At 40.5% G+C, this 23,658-nt stretch overlaps 1 protein-coding gene across 1 annotated transcript in view; it reads left to right on the top strand.

Annotated features, from left to right (window-relative positions):
* The first annotated feature begins 12,592 nt into the window (after positions 1 to 12,592).
* The window catches only part of LOC149802299 (uncharacterized), a 52,792-nt gene continuing 41,726 nt past the window's right edge, over positions 12,593 to 23,658 (top strand). Inside the window, exons 1-2 of the mRNA XM_089956723.1 lie at positions 12,593 to 13,761; positions 16,857 to 16,975. Coding sequence (XP_089812849.1) covers positions 13,445 to 13,761; positions 16,857 to 16,975 — 436 coding nt within the window. The 5' untranslated portion in view covers positions 12,593 to 13,444. The remainder of the gene's footprint in view (positions 13,762 to 16,856; positions 16,976 to 23,658) is intronic.

Genomic DNA, 23,658 nt, shown 5'->3' with positions numbered 1-23,658 from the left:
GATTTACTGCTCGAGGAAAGAACTATTCATGTCACCGTTTCGTCTATGAATGTTTCCATGGACTGATCAAGACCGGGTTTGTCATTGATCACATTAACGGTAACCCCCTTGATAACTCTATAAACAATCTTCGCGTGGTCACTCAGAGCAAGAACTGCTTACTGGGTAACACAGGGCGTTGTAAAACAGTTGCAAGAAGAGCTATCAAATCCATAAACGCAACCGGTGAAGAAATTGTATTCCAGTCAATAAACGCCGCCAGTAGGTATTTCGATATTTTTCCACCTGCTGTACAGTATGTCGCAGATGGGATCCGCAAAACAGCATTTTCAAAGAAGCTCAAACAGAAGATCACATTTAGTTATGTACCTCTTATCGTTGACACAAACGACGATAACTCCTCCACGAGTGTGTAACGCTCTGCAGAGTTGTCGTCGTCAGAGGATTTGCTCCCCTGAGAAAGCCACCTTGATAAAATATTTTATCGAGTTCATAACATGTAATCATTTATTTACCGTAGAATATATATTTTTTTACAAACAATATCCTCGTTTTACTGAATATATCCGACTGTTTTGCTCTTCTGTGCTTGTTATATGACCGCGCTCAAGAAAACATACAATTAAAATATTTTAAACAAGTCCCGCCCACTACTAGAGCGAATTTGGATCTCGCAAGTAACAGTTGGGTTATATACGAAATCGCTCCCTAAGACCTTTGGGTCGATCGAAAGTCAGCACGCGCAAGCAAAACCATAAATTTAATCCGCCAATGGCGGGTGTCTTTTGTGCACCATCCAATGGTCGATTCAATGGATGGTTTTGCTCTGCTGCTGACCGTAGAAAATGACCCCCCCTGCATGTTTGTGTCGTCTTAGGATAAGTTAGGATAAGTTAGGATAAGATTACATGTTCATTGTGCCTTTGCCTGCTATGACACTCGAATCAGAGGTAAAGGTTGTTTGTGTTGTCAAATAAATGTTTGCCGGGCTTGCTAGAAAACTCGATCCTAGAAGCCAGGATGTCTCGTTTTGTTTTTTGGCGATGCTAGTATTTTTCATGCAATTTAAAAATATGAAAATATATAATAATATGAATCACGAAAATATAAATACCATACTTGTTGAAATTAAAGAATTACAACAGCGAGGTTTTAATATTTTACTAGACACTGAAACAATTATGTCAGATTTTGAATCCTTGAATGAGCTATCACGGCAGGGAAAGAACAATCTCTCTGCGAGATATAGGTTCATTAAGGGTTTGCAAGATCGCATTTACAGATCACTTGCCACGATAACTGAAAATCAGGTATCTGAATTTATTCCACTGTGCCGTGCAGTTGAGAAGATTCGTCTTGTATTGTCAAGCGAGTATGAGACTCGAAAATTAATTAGCACCAGGGTGAGGCAGTTAAAAGGTTATATAAAGGACACGGAAATGCCTGAAAATACTAGTATTTGTGACTACGAGGCCGACAAGGAAGTATAAACCGCCGCGTGTGACTCACAGCACAAAGTGAAAGTAGAACCTGAGCTAGCGTGGAAACTCAAAGCGGAAGCGAAAATGCAGAGCATTTCACAAGCACATTTCACGGGTAAAAAAAAAGTGTATTATTTTTTTTGCCCGAGCGTGGAAACTCTTCGAGTTTTACATGAGAAATGCTTTGCATTTCCAGAGAAGTCCTTAGACTTCCAGGATTTGCTTAAGCGTTTCAACATCAATACAACAATGAGAATAGTTCATAATCTGTTCTCGTTGACACCAAACTGTGATTGTATTATTTTGCTGTAGCTGTGTTAATTGTGACGACGTTAACAAGAAGTCTTCGTCGCCGTACACGTCAACGATTATTTTAACGGGGAAATACTGTTCTGGGAATGTCTGTATTTGAAATGCGGTTTTTATTGCCTCGTGAAGAATTTGCTTATCATGAATATGAACTCGTGCGTGAATGTATTCACACATTATACACAACCGTTTTTTTAAATGCGCGCCTGCGTGCTAAGCACTCGCATGAGAAGTCCTTTGGACGAGAAATGCAAAGCATTTCCAGAGAAACTCTTCCAGAAATGCTTTGCATTTCCAACGATGCCGGTTTTGATGGGGTATTTGCACGCGATGACGAAAGTGGACCACTGCAGAAAAAAAACTATTATTATGGATCCGTTGACTTGTCCTTGTCCTCGAAGAGTTTCAGGACTTCACCAGTAAGTTCACGGAGACAGTCTCGCCACGCAGGTCCAACAACCCCCCCCGTTGGTCGGTGAGTTTAAAATTTATCGTTGACAACCACGGATTATTACACCGCAGATAGACCACATTGATTGGTTCTTGCACAATCAGAAAACCAGGGGGGTCTTTTGGTGTGAACGTATACAGGATAAACCCCTGTTGGGCCGTCGTTGTGTCTGCGCTGTAGCTACCGTCAATGACGTCACATACAAGATTGACCGCAATAACATCTGTGATATTTACGATCCCCGGAGATACGTGTCTGCCATCGGATGCTGTACTGTTGTCGTGTCTTAAAATAACAGGTTGTGGTTTTATTTTCGCATACGCGGCAAGAATATCTTTGAAAGATTCCTCGATGAGATCCTGGACTGATTTTCTCAGTGTGTGCGCGTTATATCCAGGAAGTTTAAAATCTGAAATATCCTTCACGGGAATACCAAATAGGGTTGCAAAATTCGATCTTTTTCGGTTTCCATAATCGCCCTTGAGATCCAATAGATGTTGAATTACTTTTTGATTCATAAATTCCATCGTGGATGCGAGTTTGTTTAGTTTTTCTATGGTGGTGATAATGTTCGTGCGAGAATGCAAAGCATTCCGAGAACTGCTTGCAGAAACGCTAGCGTTTCCAGTTCCAGGTTTTGTTATATCAGAGATATAATCTTGGAAATGTCCCCGCAACAGGTCTAGCTGTTGTTTATGTGCTTGTTTGATCGGATTAAAAAAATGAGCTTCTATGTCTTCTGGCTGGTAATTCCGGAATCTCCCGTCTTCGAAACCTACCCCTATTATATCCAAGGGGAGTCTATCTGATGTTGAAAACCGGGCTTGGTCTGATCGTAATTGATCTGGAAATAATAAATGCTCACCGTACACGAGGTCGTGTAGTTCTTCCTTCGTGGTCTCGAAATCCGACTTCGATGGTTTTAGTGGATCCGGTCCAACCTCGGGTCGTTCTCGTGGCCATCCTAATACGGTCCTGATTGAGCTGTTGTAAATATCCACGGCGTATCCCGGTGTTGAGATTTCAATGACCGCAGACAGCGTTGGTTCGTGCGCGGCTATAGATATTTTGGATTCCTTGCCGGTGATTCGTTTTATTTGGTGTTGTATCTCATTATTGATTTCTTCGATCTGATAACTCCCAGTGGGTAGCGTAATTGTATCCCAGTCGAATTCGTCAGAGTCGGCTTTGGTTTTCCACGAAAACACAAACGAATTATTTGGCTGCTGACCGGAAAATGATGCCGCTCTGACATTAGGCCAGCTGTGATACGCACTGAGCTTTGCTAATGCGATTTCGTTTACGGGTATTGGAGTTCGAAAATTAATGCTGAATTCTGGTGTCGTCGAGGACACTGAGATCATCGTTGTTTTTACCGGCGTTGTGTTTGTGACTATTTGCTGAAGCAGTTCCTGTGGCGTTGCCATCAGTGACATTATTTATTTGTTTAGTTTTCAAATAGTCATTGTACACATCTGACATTAGTTTGAATTCAGAATCTGATATCAACGCGGCGTCGCTGGATTGCACGTCTAACGATGATGATATCAGCGATGATAATTTCTGGTATGCGGTCGTGGCTGTATTTAATTTTGTCGTGTAATCGTGTAATTTTGTGACCGCGCACGAGGATATTTTTTTTGCTATGATGCCGAAAACTCCTGCTGTTGCTGTAGCAGCGGAAACAGAGATCGTGGCAGCGACTACTGCAGTCACTGGAGTGACCGCTGATAGTATTACTCCCGCGGATGCAACAACGGCGGATACTGAATAAACCATAACGTCTAACACTGTTATGCGTCTGCGGTATTTTTTTACTTTTTGACTGGTTACTTCGATGACAGTTTTTAACTCAGATTGCCACTCACGGACTTGATTATATCGATATTGTTGAGCATCTGGAAATGTTTCAGATTTCAACGTTGACATTATTATTTAAAATCGCCGGCGATTTTCAATTACGCGGTGACCAATTGAGGTGTTGAAGCGACGAATTCCAAACACCACCAGTAAGATGTTGCTGTTAAAGTATCGTCGGCGGCTTCAAGCATAAATGTTTCCTCGGTTCCGCTGTTTAGTATTACAGTGCAAACCCCGGAATACTTATCGGTGGAATGTCTCCAAGGATATGTTGTGAAGATTTCAAATTTAGCGGCTGAAAACACAGACAACCTGTAAACACCGGTGGCTGTTGCTGTATATTTGATAGTGTTATTTTGTCGTGACCATGTTCCGAATCCCGATGATACCGTGAATACGATGTTGGTGATATGCCCGGAAGTAACTCCAGTGGGGACTTTAATCAGACTGGTTTTGTTAACGATCTCAGGAATACCCGATACTATATTCTGCTGTGTTTGTTTGATCGTGTTAATGTTATTTTCTATTATCTGAATTTGATCTGAAAAACTTTTTTCCGTTCTGACTACACCTAACCGGGTATTAATCTTATTGATATCGTTGGCGTTATTAGTAAGATTTGGTATGATTTCAGAAAGTTTCGTGTCGACGACTGGAGGATCCCCAAAGAACTTATCCACGGCCTCATCAGTTTTTGAGAAGTTTCTTCGAAGTCTTGTAAACGCGCCCACGTGAACATCATACTCTGCACGCAGCGTATTTAGTTTACCGTTGACGATGTCCACGTATTGTTTGTTTGACGCATCCTGGTCGGATTCGGGATTTGCTAACGCGGTTATTTTGTTGCCGCTCATGTCAAGTCCGCCGGTCATTACGTCGCCGGATTTTGTTACTTTGTCGCTGACTAGGTCAACAACGAGTTTGTACTGCGCGTCGACGTATTGTTTATTTGCGGCATCTTCGAGACCTTCCGGATTTTTTAGAACGGTTATTTTGTTTCCATTCATGCTGAGTTCGCCGGTCATTACGTCGCCGGTTTTTTTCACACATTTATCAACGCCGCTATCAATACTGTCTTTGATGCTTGCGATTGATATATTCGAGTCCTTGATCCGGCCGCCATCACTAAATGCGGCGAAGTTATCCTTGGTAGCTCCAAGAACTCTGCGAATTATGTCATTCCACCTAATGTTGCTCGTTCTTAGTTTTCCCTGCTTGTCCTGAAAAATAGCAACTTCATCTGGGTCAACTCCAGCTATATTCAAAAGATTATCGACTTCATCTCGGGTCGCATATTTTGAGAGATCAACATCTGTGCCAGGTTTGACTTTTCTTGTGAAAGGTCTTCCGTAAATATCCACCATTATTCTTATTGCTGTTTTTCAAATGCGTGAGAAGTCCTCAGAAATCGGAGATTTCCAGGGACTTCCAGAAATGCTAAGCATTGGAAACGCTAGCGTTTCTCGATGCGGTATATTCATACACTACTCGATGCGGAGACGTTGCTGGATTTCTTGAGATTGCATCAAGAACATTTAAAACCTCGCTCCCACAAATGGGCGGATCAATTAATGTTTGTGTTGGTAGCGTCGACTGCCACACTGGAACATTAGAAAATCCTTTGGATTTCTTAGAAAATCTGCTGTTGAGAGTGCGAGGCACTCCGCGGACATACTTGAGAAACTCAACTGGCGGTGCTAAACCGTACGAATCGAAATAGATAATTCCACGTGGATCGATCGCGTAAGCAACCCAGTGAGTTCCCGGACCATCTTTGTTGTCGAGATTGATAATGCCAGTTTCCGGATTCCGCGGCCGCGTCGGTAATTGATCTCGCATAAATACTCCTCTGAAATGTTTTATACGCAATTTTTTAACAGCATCGAGTAAATCAAAATTGCTCATTGGAAACACTTTGTGTTTCGGCGTTAGAATTTTTTTGGATACCATGATGGTGGAGTTCCTGGTAGTCTTAGCCCTGATCCGCGAGTGGATCTCCCCTTTTTTTTCTTGTATCCCTTTCCCGTTGCCTTCTTTAGTGCCATTCCAGCTGCGGTTCCAACTGCACCTAACGCTGCAGCTTTTGCCGCTGCGCCAAGTAATCCTGGAATTGCAGCAGCTAGTATTGGGATGAGGGGAAATATTCCACCGGTTTTAGTCATGTCCTTGATAGCTGCAGCAGAGAAATCAAGTCGGACACCGGTTTTTGCTGTTAGTGCCTTATTAAAATGTTTAATCTGAGTGGCCGTCAATGACAATTTGTTTGGACCACTACCAAGTTGATCTCGTTTTAGTGTTATTGATGTCCCGCACGTGCTTGCGTGTTTCGATTGCAATTTCTTCGTTTGACCGGAAGTCAAGGTGACATTAACATGACTGTACGACATTATATTTCAGAAACTAATCTAATTGTTACATGTTTTCTACTGGAGCGTCAATAACTCTCATTCGTCCGCCAACACCTTCAAGCAGCATTGCTTTATCGGAGAGTATAACCGCGACAGCTCTAAAACCACCAACGGGAAACTCACCAACGTTAGCCCGGAAGTGTATATCAACGACAGATTGTTTGGTTAGATCAAGATGTTCCAGCGAAAAGTAATAAATCGGATACAGCGTTGTAAAATCCAGTTGTGATATTTGCAGACCAGTGTCGACATTCTGATCGCGACCCATAAATGACATCAGACGATGATACGCACGCGCTACCTGATTTCGTTCATAATCTATTAATATATCCTCGGATGGTTCTTGATGCCCGTTTATCCGCAGCGAAACCCCAGAGACAGCGAGTTTATCAAATATCATATGCGAATGTATTTGACTATTTACTCGTGCGTTACTCTGGAGTGCTATGAAAATGTGTCGCGGCGCTGACACACCCTGCTGTGATGAGATATGCCACGTAAACTGTCCAATACCGGCACCTTGAATAGAATCTGTTGTTGTTGTCAGCCATGATATCAGTGATTTGCCGCCTTGGTCCATGAAAGAGAGTAATCGTTGCTCTTCAGCGAGTGATGGAGACATTACTGGCATCCATAACGCAAGTTTGAGTAATATTACTTTACCCTGGTTAGTAGCAGGAGCAACAGCGGCAGGAGCATCGACTCGCCAAATAGCGTCGTTGTCATCACCTTTTCGTACGAGTATAACCGAATGTTTGGCTCCGTAAATAACCTTTCTGACATTTCTGCAGAACCCAAAGATGTGAGACAGTGGAATTGCGCATGAGAATTGTCTATTTGCGCCTGATAACATTAATTTACGCGTAGCAAAACCAAGATTGTACTCAGGGTTGGGATGAGCTACCGGCCACACATCAGCATCAGCGTTATCGGCAAAGTTTCTTGGCCGTCTCACAATGCTAGATCTGTGGTCGGGATGATTAGAATTATCCTTAGCAAACATCACAGTCGGACCAGCAGATCTAGTGTAATCATCTGAGTATCTCGCTAATCCCACGATTGTTGTAGCAACGTCGACATTATCCTGAATCGTTTCAATTTCTTTCCCGTCAATGCTGTATGAGGCACTTCTGAACAGCGCCATGATACCATTATTGACAAGACCAACTTGGAAATCAGCTCCATATGGTGTATTAGCGTCAACATTTGTTACAATTTGCCCCGTGACTTCAAGAAATGCTTCAGCGGGCAAGAAATATCTACTTGTGTCCTGAACTTGTAATTCAATTCGTCCTCGCTGATTGGGATTTCTTGCTTCGTAAGAATAATACTGATAATCACGCACTGACTCATCTTTTAGTATTGGTGCTTCCATATCAAATGCTGGATCAGATACGCGTTTGAACATTTTTATATAAAATCATCGCAGTCTAAAACGAAGTCCGCTTCCTGATATCAAACTTGTATTTATTTGTTCGGGTGTTTGGGTTATTAATTCCGCGAGTTTTTGATTGGCAGCCTGATTTATTACTTTACTGACGTCCGCGGGCATAAGTTCAGTACTGGCCAGTTTCACCGGTGGTGGTTTTTTTGATCTGCGAATTAACCGTGACAGTCTGTCCTTGATTGACGCGAATGCTTTCCCGGCGAGATCACCAACAGATCCAAGGGCTTTATCCTTGATAACATCAATAGCTTTCATCGACAATTGTTTTGCAATCGGTAATGCCTTAGGGGCTATTCTTGAAAACAAACCAGTAATTGTATCACCGAGACCATCACCGTAAGTTGCTCTGTAGACTGGTAATCGCGAGTTCACTACGCGGACTTGTAACACACGAGCGTGTCCGGGTTGAGAATTGTGCACGATCATTTTATTTAATTATTGTTTCTCTAACTAAATTTGCTAGTCGCTGTGGTAACCATCCGCGAGTTCATCAATGAGTCCCCGGTAAACGCCGATATCCATGATGCCACGCTGAAATAGTCGTTGACAGATATCTGCGGCTTCATTTATAATTTCCCGAGAGTTGTTTCCGGCGCGTCTTCCTCCGATGAGAACTTCTAACCGGGACACATCATTAATGATATTATCAGGACAAATGTGGTTGTTATATCCGCTACCAGTGCGACTTTCTTCTTCTTCTTCTTCCTTTTTTCTTTGTTCTCTCCTTGTCTCTATTTCTTTTATTATTTCAGTAAATTCACCAAACAGTTCCCTTTCCTCTTTTTCTATCTCTTCTAGCTCACGTGTGGTCTTCGAGTCTGGTATCCTCGCTTCTAATATTTCTCTTCTACCTTTTAAATCCTGCAGTCTTTTTCTCATACCATCTCTTATTTCTTCTAGTTTGTATTCCACCGATCCCACCAAAGAAGGGGAAGTGTGAGGAGGAGTAGGAGGCCGGGTAATCCTATATTCTTCCTGTTTCCGAGGAGAGAGAGGGCGTGGACGGATAAGTCTAGGTCTACGTGGAAGTTGTTTTATTAACTCACGTTCAATTTCAACTGGATCAGACGATGCAAATACCGGATCTGATCCAATATCTGATACTTTCTTCTCCCACCCTTTTGTCTTTTTTTCCATTTCCGTGTCTTCCTTTTTTTTCCTTTCCTTGTCTTCCTTTTTTCTCTTTTTTTCTTCCTCCCTTTCCATTTTTAATTTCTCCCTCATTTCACTTATTTTTCTTTTTTCTTCATCCCCCTCCTGCTTTTTTATTTCCTTTTCCTGTATTTTTAGCTGTCTTTCCTTTTCCTTTGCCTTCATTCGTTGGTCTCTTAGTTCCTTATTAACCCCAATTACGCCAGTTTTTATAAAATTATAGGTATCATCAGTGCTAGATATTCGAGAAATACCCCTGTTTACTTTGTAAACATAATCCCTCCAATCATTCAGGGTTATACCCGAGGCAGCTCCTGGTTTTAGAAATTCTTGCCGGTTAGGATAATTTAAGACAATCCAAGCAGAAAACTCCCTAAGCTCATCCACGCTAGTAAGTGGAATATTTTTTATATCAGTAATACCATCTTCGGTAAATTTATTAATAAATGTTTCCTTAGCAACTGTCACTACTCCGGCGGCACCTGGATCAACTACAGCACCTTCATCTGCCTGTTGCTGTTTAAGTTCTTCTATTGCTTGAAGTAACCCTCGTTTTGTTTTGGTAGGGTCAGCAGGATCAGGTTTTCCTACAATTGCAGTTTTAACTTCACCAGTAGCTGCTGTAATAGGCTTAAATAATTCCTCCGCGGATGTTGCAAACTCAACCTGCGCTTCTTGTCTTGCTTTTAATTTTTCTCTGACGGAATCACGGACAGGAATAAATTTTTTAATCGCGGCTAGTCGTTGTCGTGCCAATCTAGTTGTGAATGCTTCTCCAATATTTGCCATTATTTATTTGTCCACGATTTAATTTCCCCGCGAAAACTCTTCGAGGGATCGGGGACATTTTTTTTTGTCCTGTATTCTGAATAGAAGGGTTTATTTGTCGAAATAAGCCCTCTATCGGGAAAAGTTTCCGTGAAAGGGTTTATTGTGAAAATAGTTTCGGTCTGTTCCCCCCCTCTGCTGCTACGGTTTTCAGAGGAACCTTATAATTGGAGTTGTTTTCCTTGATCTAACAGCGGCATATGACACATTCTGGTGTGCAGTGCTGTTGTTGAAAATTCCCAGAGTATTGCCTCGCTGGATAGTTGAGACTATTGAACTGTTCCTTCGCGACAGGCACGTCAGACAGAGTGCACATCCAAGAGAGCTGCAGCTCGTGGAGACGTCAGACTAATGGACTCCTACAGGGGACTGTTCTTTCGCCAAGTCTGTTCAATGTTTATATCAACGACTTGCCTAAAACATAGTCTTGCAAGTTTATGTACGCAGATGACATTGCTCTCGGGGACCCAAAATCGCTCATTTACTGAGCTTGAGGAGGCACTGAACAAGGATCTGGAGAAAACGACGGACTTCTTTAAGAAATGGTGCCTACGGCCGAGCACAACAGTCTCCAGCATCTTCCACCTTAACAATGCAAATGAGAACCGTGAGCTTTGCATCATCCTCAATGGGCAGCACATAAAACACGACCCAATACTTTGGACAGATCACTAACATTCTACAACCACCTGAAGAAAACTATAGCAAAACTGAGCACTTGAAACAACTTACTACGAAAACTGGCTGGCTCAACCTGGGGCGCTAGTGCTCAGACACTCAAGACTCAAGACATTAGTACTGGCGCTCAGTTATTCGACAGCCGAGTATTGCACTTCTGCCTGGGTTTGATCGTTTCCTACCAAATTAATTGACGTCCAGCTCAACAGAACAATGCGCATAATCTCTGGAACACTACGTCCTACTCCTTTACCATGGCTGCCGGTAATCAGGAACCTTCCCCCTCCACATCTCCATATCCAATCTGTACGTGGACATCACTTCACATCCAGTAGTCCGCTTGGCTTTGAGACATCCAATCGGGCTAGGACCGTTGTCGGAGGATATGACAACTATTTCGGCATGGAATGATGAGTGGTCTTTAAAAGATGTTATAAAGCACTCCCTCGTAGCTTAGCCATTTGTATGCCCTCCTGGCTTCAACCTACCACGACATCTGTGGACCTCGCTGAACCGTTTCCGGACAGGACAGGGGCATTGTGCAGTCAACCTTGTACGAAGCGGCAGGGCCACTTACTCTTCCTGTAACTGTGGAGCTCTGCAGACCATGTCACACATTACGAACAACTGCCCACTGACAAAGTTCCCCGGTGGACCGCAGGCTCTGCACTTTGCTGAAGATGGTGCTATTAAATGGCTGGGCATGCAATGTGCACGATAAATAAATAAATAAATAAATAAATAAAAAAATAACCAGTCTAGATCATTAATATCTTTCCCTCTTTATTCATAAAAATAAAGCCCGATTGGGAAACCTAACTGCATAACTTCTCTCATTTTGACAATATATTTATGCGCTTTTATTTAATTTTCGCACGCTCTAAACATAGTCATGTGTGTATCTATCTTAAGTTCATTTTCTTGCATTTATGTGCTCTTCCTTTAGTCCTTTCTTCCGTCCATCTGTACCCCCGTTTCACATTTTCCGCTTTATTTGTCAACTCCATATTTTCAAATAAAAAGAATCTATGCATCATATTAGGCGCACCGTAGATTTTTACAATTAAGCTAGTAACACACACACACACACACACACACACACACACACACACACACACACACATGTATGAGCAGGTACATGTTATTCAGCGCGTGTTATCATATGCATTATATATATATATATATATATATATATATATATATATATATATATATATATATATATATATATATATATATATATATATATATATATATCCTAATCCTAAATCGATAACTCGTCACTAACAACCTGTCCTCGTGACCCATAAATACACGGGGTTTTACATGAGAATGAGTACATAACTCCCACATCCATTCTTAACCACATTCTCACAGAGTTGCTTGTTATGATATTAATGGGCATACACAAAGGTGTATTTAGAGTGAATGGTGTATTGTCGATAAGAATATGTAGTCGCTTATTAAGTCACGTGATATTCGAAAGAGTATACCGAGTTACCTATGCTATTTCTCTTTAGATTTTTTATACAAAACGTTTTCGCAGATACAAAAAAAGAAGCATGAAGCATGATTTCACTGCATACATTTCTCTTGCTATTCAATGAGTGCTTGGATTTCAAAATCTCTCGTTAAAGAAACTATGTAAATAATATTGCAAGGATTCAAATGAATAAATCTTTGCAATTCTTATTCATTCTATACGTAAATGTAGGGCTGTATGGTAATATTGTGTATTGTAATCACAGATAACATTGTAAGTGACAAATGTGAGCAGTGAGGCACAAATCCAAGTATAGAACACGCGTTATTTATTAAGCTTGTCAAAACATTTGATACCTTCACCCAGCATATATATTCCAGTTGGACTACACACCTAACACCCCATTATCATAGGTAACTGGCGATTAGCGATACATACATTTCTTATATAAATCTGGTGTACAGACACGTTCCCCGTGACAACTTTGTCGTCGAGTCTTGCCTTAGTATTAATGCAGGACTAGGAGGAAACACTCTTGTTATAACATGGGATTTTAGAATTTAAGTGACAAGATGACATGCAATTTTATTTGAGTTTCTGAGTGAAACATTTTTTATTTTATGTTGGTTTTTTTTTATGTTAACGAGATATTAATTTGTAACAGCAGAGAGTTGTATTACCTTATATTACAATTAATACTGGACACAAGACATATTCAAAATGGATTACTTGCCCATTATAATGAACATATCATTATCCAGAAGTTTTGGATACAGCATAATGGTGTAAATATTGTCTTTTGAATACAAGATTTTCCATTAGTTCTTGGTCTTGTTTGACTTAGTAGGAAAATTGAACCCGATTCCTATCCAACAATGGTGACCATCTGCTAATGTAGCAAAAGAGTGCTTTCACGCATTTGCAATAAAAACGAAAGACGTTCACGTACACAAGTTGGATATTGGTTAGAAATATTGTTGACCTTTCGACCGAATTAAAGAATACTTGTTTTGAACTAAGGATATGATTTAAAAGGTGTGTTCTTTAAGTACACGATTCAGAGGAAACCAATCGCAAAAGTTTACACAATACTCTTTCTTATGGCGATGAAAATATCTGCGAAAGTTGTGGCAGAATAAGAAGATATTTGCGACTGAAAAATATAGAAAAGTCTGCTTTTGCTTGATTTAAGACTGATTTATTCAAGAAGTGTGTGTTACACTGTCAAGTTCTTCGTCTTCTTAACAAAATCAGGATCGTGGACTGTTAATATTTGACCTTTGCTCCTGAACCATTGACACTCCACTAAATCTGACCTCTAAGTATTTGAAGGAACAATATTTGATAATGTCTCTCAGACGCTCTAAACTCTATCAGTCGATCTGTGACCCCTCCCATGCTGCCAGTGACGTCTGGGAGCAATGTTTTGATTATTTAAACAACAAGAAGGATATTAATATCAGAGATGAAGAAAATGGAGGAACAATACTGCATGCGCTAGTCGAGAATGATAACAAGTTCCGGTCTGCTGTCACAATTCCAGCCATCTACCTCGTGGCTTCCAGTGGCCTTGACCTTAATGTCAAGGACAAAGAGGGGAATACATGTCTTCACTATGTGGTCCGGAAGAAAGGAGCTTATAGATTCATGGTGGCGCTTTTGAGGTACGGAATAGTTTTGTAGTATATGTAGCACACTCCATTAATTAAACATTTTTCGTTCTTGTTTCCTAGCTGGTTGGATATTCTAACGTATCGTGTTCATCTTTGATCTTTAGAGACTTTACTATATCCTCCAACCGTCTATTTCATTTAATAAATGTTTAAAATGAGAGAAACAGAACTTTAAAGAAGTCTGTACAAGTCTGAGTTACACTAATATCTGAACTAATACATTTTAGTATAGTAGTAGCTTGTGCAGAGTCAATACATGTTGAAAGGTATTATCAGGTAATGAGAAATTTAAAGACTATTTATATTCTAATATGCTATAAAAGTGTCTATTGGTTGTTTCATGACCAGCGAAGCGAATTTTAGATACTGACAAACTAAACAAGCAGCTGAATTACCGGCTGACTGAGTAAAATCAAGCCAATTACCAACCGATCGACCAACCAGCCCTGTAACGATTAACCTTTAATATACTAGCATTCATTCTTGTATGCAAATTAGTTAAAAGAAAACAAACTCTTGGCAGTACCTGTTTTAATCCTGGGCATAATTTTTGACGTTCTGTACTCAGCGATGATAGGAGATTAACCTTTTTTTAATGGAACAAATGTATAAAAGATTATGATCTGCAAGGGTACGTGGTCATCCATGTACGACCGTAGTTTAGGCCTGTCTGGGTATGTGTCGTTCATCCACCGGCGTATTCTAGACCTGTCTGGGTACGTAGTCCTCGATCTATTGTCACAAGTAAGCCTATCTATATAGCGTGCAAGGGTACGTTGTCGCCATTCCATGGGTGATATCTAGGCCTTTCTGGGTACGTGGTCGCCATTCCATGGTTGATATCTAGGCCTTTCTGGGTACGTGGTTGCCATTTCATGGTTGATATCTAGGCCTTTCTGGGTACGTAATCGCCATTCCATGGTTGATATCTAGGCCTTTCTGGGTACGTGGTCGCCATTCCATGGTTGATATCTAGGCCTTTCTGGGTACGTTATCCCCATGCCATGATTTATATCTAGGCCTTTCTGGGTACGTGATTGCCAATCCAGGGTGGTTGTTTAGGCCTTTCTATTAAACGTGCAATGGATGTAGTCGCCCATCCATGGTTGTTGACATGACTTGGATATACAACGTGCAAACGATAGGTGGTCGCCGCCAATCATCGGTTGTTGTATTGGCCTGTTTGGGTACGTGGTCGCCAATCCATGGTAGTTGTCTTAGCCTGTCTTGGTACGTGGTTGTTGTCTTGGCCTGTCTGGGTACGTTGTCATCCGTCTATGGTTATTGTCTAGGTCTGTCTATAAAACATCGAAGTTGCTTTAGAGCTATTTCACTTAAAGCTTGTTGTTGTACTGCTCTTAAACCTTAGTAACAGAATCAGGGGAGCTGAGATCACTGAAAAAAGTAAAACTGAGCTTATTGCGATTTGCTTCGACTTAAAAGTCTACTGCACTGTGTAACATGCCTCTCCATCTCCACTCTAACCCCCCTTTCCCCAAAATAATCAAAGAAACATAGGTAACTGCCGTGAGCGATAATGGTTTGGCCCATATATTTTTTGTTATCAACCTACCTGAAGATCCTTTTGAGATACTACAAGTATCATTTTTATATGAAACGTTATATTCATTTCAGAGTCTTCAAGAGAGAAGATTATTTACTTTAGTAATTACCTGGGGATTTATGTCAAGGATAATTATGGAGTCAAAGTGTTAACAATTATTGTATGGGTGAATGTTTTACGCTATACGAATCAGCTTTCTGAATTGTGAGAACTTTATGGAATTTACTTAAATAAAATGATATATCTATTGAATTCTTTCCGTGGGGTATACAATTTCTCTTTGATTCGGACGAAATTATTTCTTTTTTTCCCCACAGTTTTATACTAATAAAAATACTGAGTGAACCAGTGCCATAACAAAATATTGGCAGCAATAATTAACACAGCATACAAAGAAGACTTCCTTTTAATTCCAATTTTCCTCCAGTGTTAATATAGTTATTTAAGGTTTCGGTCAATTTAGAAAGCGGAATAAATTCATATAGGTAATCAGGTGTGAACCCAATGAAAAGCTTTTCGTAATTGAATGTGTGCAATCAACATATGATGTTAAAATAGCAGACTAGTCTATATCAGTTAATTTCACGGCATGCTAAGGTGGCCTTGTATAAAATGGTCTACGAAACCAATATAATTAATTTTCTGCTTTTGAAGAAGGCTTTTCAAATGGAATTACTATATCAATTCCAAGCTGAAATGTAAAGTTCAATGATATTCAGTTATACGACATAATTCAGTTTAATCTTTGAACTGATTTCGTATTTAAGGAGCCTTTGAAGAAAGGCGTGTATAAACATCACCTGTCTTGTTTTCAGATCCTTCCCCTTAATATCTACTTTTCGCTTTTTCTCTTTTCCAATGCAGTGATTCAAAGCAAATATACAAAAATATTTAAGAAATTAAATTAAAAATGATTTCGTTATCTACCGTAAAACATGCTATAGTGATCACCTGCATCTAACATTCACCTTAAAGCAGATCTCACTTACACGCATGTCCCTACATCATTACATATTTGTATGTACACAAAGACTGTCTGTTTATAACGATAACTTCGAGCTGATGCCATTTGTGGTCGGTAAAATTGGGTTTGAATGTATATGGACATGTATTAAACAAATGCTATTTTAGAGGATTACATTTCAGATGCTTTGTCATCATTCTGCATAAAGTTACAAAGTCTCATCTTGTGACAAAGGAAATATATTTTTACAATAACTTTTATGGCATTCAAATGGAGAATATAAAGCGGTTTTCAGCTTACATCAATTATCTTGTAGAGAAGACGACTAGTCTGTGACAACATAGCTAATTTCATCAATCTCAAATTTGTACTGGTGGAAATATGAGGCATGATTCTAAGCTGTTGCGCAATACAAACTTCTTACTTAAAAATACCGCTTTTGAAACTCGAATAAGGACTTAATATCAGACATATTTGATGACGTTATCTACGCTAGTAGACTGTTTCAACGTTGCTCCTCAGGAACCGCTCTTTATGCATGATGTCGGCTTGTTTCAGATGCGGTGCGGATCCATTGATTAAAAACAGTGCGGGTCAAACGATTGAAGACATTCTGAAAACTGAAATGCCAGACGGTTGGAAAGAAATGATCCACTGGTACAATAAGTTTAATCCAGGTAAGCCAATTTCAAAACTTGTCAAGACCACGGGTCAAAGCCAGGTAAAATTTTATTGTTAAGGAGAGACGGGCTTGTGAGTTCAGTGTCATGTATTTACCACTGATATTTCGAATTCAAGCCATGTTGTTATCCTACAAGGTTAAAAGGAAGTGACACTAAGGTAAGAGGGATTTTCAAGGTCAAGGTTAGCATCGAATAGTGGCTCAAGTACAGACCAAGAGAGTAGGAAATGGAGTTCAGCACGAGTTCCATACTTTTTACTCGTATATTATTATCAAGTGTGGTACTGTTGAACGGAATATGATATGAGACAAAAACATACTTAGGACATAAAGTTTCTACTTATAGCGCCTGAGGGTGGTTTTCATAGTGAAGGTTGCTGCCGAACGTCTTTTTTTGACAATGGTTAAGCTACGTATTTTTTTCATCATACTTCGTAACGTGTAATTTATTTGGAGCTATTTTGATTTTGTTAGGTCATTTTAATCGTTAAGAGCGTGTACTGTTTCCAAGTGAAAACGAAAGAACAGTAAAACCGTAATTATTAAATATTCAGCCCAGTGTCATTTGAGATGGTCGAAGAACGCAGTGTATGACTAAATAATCCATAGCTGTCCCCGCGATTGAACCAATGCGGTTCCAGTTCTCTACCAGATAGATTTCGTCGTTGAGTCTCCTAATGTATATCAGAAGGCATTACAAATTAGCTGTCGTATAACCATAATATATTGAACAGCAAATATGAAAGAAAGAAAGACTGAAACCATATTACACTTGTTTTATATTAGACTGCCTGCACATTTAATAGCCTATTAAACTCTAGTTCAGTCTTTTCTTTCAAAGCACTAAATACGTGACTCATCAATTTTTCTCAAATCACTTCATGTTGTCAAGTTACTCCAACTGACTAAGCCACTTATGCGGCCTTTTAATAACTATTTACGTAGTGTTCTACGTTTATTGCATACAATAGAAAATAAAAACAACTACATACTCAGCGAAAGTAAAATATGCTGAATCACTCTTACAAGGGAGAAAATTGTACACGGAAGTTTTCTTTAATCTCATCTAAGACTATTGATTTGCTGTATATTTCAATATCTCTTCACGTATCATGGCATTATATGCACATCCTTAGAAATAGGCTACATTATCTGCATTGGCAAAAGACGGCTTAATGTACCACGTGGCAAATAATTTATCGAAAACAACAACATCGCCTGTATACTTATTTTTGTTTGATTCCCTGGTTTCCTAGGTTGGTTTAATTTAGCGTCTTGATTAGAATGTAATGGGCGAGACAGGGCACCAGACATACATATTTTTCAACTTTTAAATTTCCAATTTCTTTCTGCAAGATAATAATGTCTAGGACTTTTAACAAAAAATAAAGACAGACGAAAGAAAGGTACTAATATCCGTTTCTTCTTTTAAATAAATCTAATTTTATCAACTGTACAAGAGGTTCTGACAGGCTCGGCCCTAGGACAAGGCGAACGAGGCAACCGCCTTGGGGCCCCGCGCTAACTCGCAATGCAATCTTTTTTTTTGCTTGGGGCCTCGCGCTCATCGGTTGCTGCCTTGAGCCCCGCACATCCTAGGGCCGGGCCTGGGTTCTGAAAATACTTTGAATAATCTCAAAGGTAAAGGTCCTTGCCGAGTTTTTGACGAAGTGGCCGAAAGCAGTCATTTAACTTGGATATCCAGCCAGTTACCCTTGATTATCCAGGAACCGGGAATGTAATTTGGGACAATATTGATGTGAAGCAAAATATATTTCTAAGTACTGTGCTATTTAGGCCCTCGTCGTGTTAATACTAGCATTGTGCTATTTAGGCCCTCGTCGTATTAATACTAGTATTGTGCTATTTAGGCCCTCTTCGTGTTAATACTAGTATTGTGTTATTTAGGCCCTCGTCGTGTTAATAATATTATTGTGCTATCTAAACTCTCGTCGTGCTAATAATAGTACTGATCTATCTAGGCCATCGTCGTATTAATAATAGTACTGTGCTATCTAGGCCCTCGTCGTGTTAATAATAGTGCTGATCTATCTATGCCTTCGTCGTATTAATAATAGTACAGTGCTATCTAGGCATTCGTCGTGTTAATAATTGTATTGATCTATCTAGGCCCTCGTCGTATTAATATTAGTACTGATCTATCTAGGCCCTCGTCGTATTAATAATAGTACTGTGCTATCTAGGCCCTCGTCGTGTTAATAATAATACTGTGCTATCTAGGCCCTCGTCGTGCTAATAATTTTACCGTGCTATTTAGGCCCTCTTCGTATTAATTATAGTACTGTGCTGTCTAGGCCCTCGTCGTGTTGATAATAATACTGTGCTAACTTGGCCCTCGTCGTGCTGATAATAGCTCTACTAAAGCTGGTTAAATATAATGGCGTTTTGTTATGAGCAGTGGCGTCGCTAGGGGGATGCGGGGGGTGCGGATTGCACCGGGTGACACCATCAGAGGGGGTGACACCAAAATTGACATTACTAAGGATTATGTATGGTCTGTTACGGAAGGAGGACCATGGGGGTGACACCATGAGCTACCACACTGGGTGACACCAACCCAAGTGACGCCACAGGTTATGAGCACTCTAAATTCTATGCCAAAGTATAATTTCTATATATGTTACTTTGATTTACTTGTATACTTTATTAACCTTATGTTCTTAGAGTTTCCTTGCATTACGCTCTTCCTTCATTGGTCGCTTCCTTTCATTCCATTCTTTGGACCAGATGTATGGCAATAGCTTCTTATGATTATAAGTAGTGAAGGGGGATATTATAGGGTCTATGGGACTTATCATTAAAAATACCCTTGGGACAATATAGGGTCTATGTAAATTTAACATGGAGAAAAATCGTGGGACAATATAGGGTCTATGGGAATTAACATGGCCAAAAACCTATGGGACTGTATAGGGTCTATGTAAATTTAACATGGCTAAAAAACCCTTGGGACTGTATAGGGTCTATGTAAAATTGAAACAGGGAGGGTCTCTATTTTTTAAAAAAATAAAAAACAAAATAAAAAAAGGGGTAGGCAATGGAAAGGCTATCTCTTTTCGAGAAATATGGCTGGCCCTGAAAAGGGCCTTTGGGTTTATGTTAATGTATTCATTAACATAAAGGGCACCGCATTGGTCTTCTTCTTGTCCTTAGGCTGCGTCTCACTGTTGGCCCGTAAATTAGCACTCTTTTCAGGCATCCTTGTCTTTCGACGTAGATCCTACGTATCCACAGGCTGGTGTTTGTCCTGTGGACAACGGTCCACTTGGATCGGACATACATGAGCATGTCTGTCCTAAACATCATGGAAGACACAAGGGTGGATGAATCAACTGTGGTCCACATCTTGAAGCGACGAGAACAGGTGAATCAATGCACTGAACTGCGCTTATTTATAGGCAGAGGTAGGATTGAAACGGATTGAGTTCATTCACCAATCCGAACACGCGTTACAGAATTCAGTCAGCCCTCATCCAATCCGAAGAGAGCAGTCTGTGACGTCACGTAGTCTATATAGATTCGCTAGCGCTTGTGTGCAGTCAATCTATGCGACAGTGATTCAACATGACGGAAACTCAGAAAACGATCCAATGGGGTGCACCAGCAGGGGAGACCGCCCAAGGGAACCCGGACTTACTTTCAGAAGAGGTGAATTGGGATTTTGTGGATTTTCTTTCCTCGCAAGAATTTGTTCCGGAACCTTCGTTACCTTCTTCATTACCGCAAGTGGAGAATTTTAGACAGAGACAGAAAGAAGAATTGGAGAAATTTATACAACGACAAAAGGAAGCGGAACAGGTTTTTCTCCTACAGCAACAGCAACAAGAAGAAGAGGTAAGAAAAAAACAACAGCAGCAACAGCAAGAAGAAGTAGCAGCAAAGAAACAAGAGGGTGAAAATCAAACGGTACTGTTGGACATTTTAGCGGAGTTAAGAAGTCTGAAACAAATGTATCAGACTTCTTTATCACGACCGAAGAGAATACGACCTTCCCGAGCTAAACACGTCAACCCTGTGACTAAGCCTACCGTACCACCCTTAGTGATTTCAACCCAATCATTATCATCATCAACATTACGCAGTCCAGAAGTAGGCCTTGGCCGTGGCAAAGGCATAAGGCAGTTAAAGTTGATTGCTTAAACTCACCCCTTCACCATGAAGAAAAAGGCCCTTTTCAGGGCCACCCACATTTCTCGAAAAGAAATACAATTTCAATTTGCCAATAACTCAAAAATAAACCCCACCCATTTTACCCTTATAGTACGTGTCTTTGTATGAGTGCGTGAGTGTACGTTCTTATTTTAAAATCATAACTCAAAGACTCTTACCTTATATCATTCATTTATTCTTTTATCCATTTTTTACAATCCAATTCACAATTCACAACGCAACACTTTAATAAAAAGTTCATTGACTTCTTCTTTCTCCTTGTTTAGTCTCTCTGTTTTTTGAATTTCTTCACCGTCTTTTCCTCATTTTCTTCCCTTCTTCTTTTCTTCTTCTCCTGTTTCTTTGCCTCTTGTAAATAGAATTGTCTTCTTTCTTCCTCTTCTTCCTCTGAAGAATCCCTCTCTTCTTCCGAAGAATCCCTCTCTTCTTCTGAAGAATCCTTCTTTTCTTCTGACTCCTCTTGTTTCTTTTTTTTTTTGGGCAATCTGGAGACCAATGTCCTTTTTCTTTACAATAATAACAGGTATCTTGACTTTTGTCTTTTTTAGTCCCTGTTTTTGTTCTTTTTTGACGGTCTGGACACTCTGAAGACCAATGCCCTTTCTTCTGACAGATATAGCAAGTATCTTGACTTTTATCTCTAAAGGAAGGAGAGTAGTCCGTAGGCTGCTCTGAAGAGAATTTTCTAATGACCCCTCGCAAAGCTCTGACGAAACGTTCCATCTGGTTAGTCTCTTCCATCGTTGTGCTCGGCTTGAGAGTGAAATGAATAGTGAAAGGATAAGACACACACCCTTTTATATACGCTGGTCTGCTATGACTATAAAGTAGCTCATGGTGTTTGAACTTGAGTCATTTGACTTTTTGCTTTCAAGATGAAACGATCCCATTCATTCGAGAAGAAAGAAGAAGAAAGTAAGAGGCAGAAACGTGATCTATCGCCTCGTACCACGGCTGAAATCTTGGCACAAATTCATGCCAGTGATTTTGAAGAGGACATGAGTGAACCAGAATTTGAAACCTCTAAACCAAGTTCACCACCCTTAGTCAATCCTGAAAAATACTATTCCATTCGAGAGACGGAAAAGCGCTCCTCTAGAAAATTTAGAACCACGGCTTACAAATACACGGTGAAGTTTAAAGATTTCAAGTCCGAAGTACCGTTAGAGAAAGCAGAAGGGTTCATCACCGGAGTGTGGGATTCTCTGCTCACTGCACTCAAGCGACAATGTCAACCCAAAGAAGACGATCGCTTGAGACTTTCCATACAACACGACGGTTTGAAATCCCCTGTTTGGATCGAGTTTAGCACCCCTGCAGAATTGACCGCTTCCAAAGTCATGGACAAGATTCAACACGTGCAACAATCTAATGACCAGTTTGACATCACCGATGGAAAAGCCACATTGGACATGACCCACGTCTCTCCTCCTCAAGGGACCGGACGCAAAAAGATGTTATTGGTGAACGACCTTCGCAGCATTAAGCGTAGCCTTGTCCAAATTCACAATCCTCATGACCAGATGTGTTTAGCCCGTGCCATCGTGGTGGGACGAACCTATGCCAACAAGAACGACACGGTAGAATGGAAAAGAGACTGGGAGAACATTCGACAATCGGACCGAGCCAAACAACGAAGTGAAGCAGAACTCCTGTTACGACAAGCTGGCATGTCCAAAGACACACCCTGTGGCATTCCTGAGATGCAAAAATTGCAAGATGCCCTAGCTCCACGATACACCTTGAAAGTGCACCCTCAAGAAGTGCGCGGGTCTCTGTTGTTTCGAGGGCAAGATTTTAAGGACGGAAAATACATTCATGTTTATCATCACGATGACCATTTCGATACCATTACCAGTATCACTGGATTCATGGGATACGGTTATTACTGTGAGAAATGTGACCATGGTTATAATAATCGAGAGCAACACAAGCATTGTGGATTGAAATGCTCAGGATGTTTGGCCTCTTCACCCTGTCTGAGCGAAGAACCAGTGCCTTGTTCAACTTGTCTGCGCACGTTTGTCAGCCCTACCTGTTACCAACAACATCTGAAAACGCAAGGTTCACAGAAGAAATGTGCTTGTCAACTCCTGAGATTGTGCCCTACGTGTGAACAAGTCATACGTACCAATAATACCAAGGCACACGTATGTTCAGGAAAGAAAAAATGTCACATTTGTCACCACATCGTGGACTTGGAACACCAATGCTACGTGCAAAAATACCAGCCCCCACCAGAGAAAGAGGATGGTCACAAGAAGAAAGGCAATTTCATCTTTTTCGATTTCGAATGCATGCAAGAGACCGGCATTCACATTCCTAATTTCTGCGTGGCTCATCGAGCGTGCGAGAAGTGCATTCAAGAACCTATCTTCAGTCATTGCCCTCACTGTAGCAAGATTCCTGGAGGGCGTGAAAAAAATCTTTCGGGGACCGAACACGTTAGCCGATTTTGCCCAGTGGGTCTTAGACCCCATTGACAAG

The sequence above is a fragment of the Sinohyriopsis cumingii genome, chromosome 4 (genome assembly GCF_028554795.1).
Source record: "Sinohyriopsis cumingii isolate HCF-2022 chromosome 4, ASM2855479v2, whole genome shotgun sequence".
In the NCBI taxonomy this organism is placed as follows: domain Eukaryota; kingdom Metazoa; phylum Mollusca; class Bivalvia; order Unionida; family Unionidae; genus Sinohyriopsis; species Sinohyriopsis cumingii.
The sequence above is the reverse complement of the archived record's forward strand: the minus strand, read 5'-3'. Positions and strand labels throughout refer to the sequence as shown.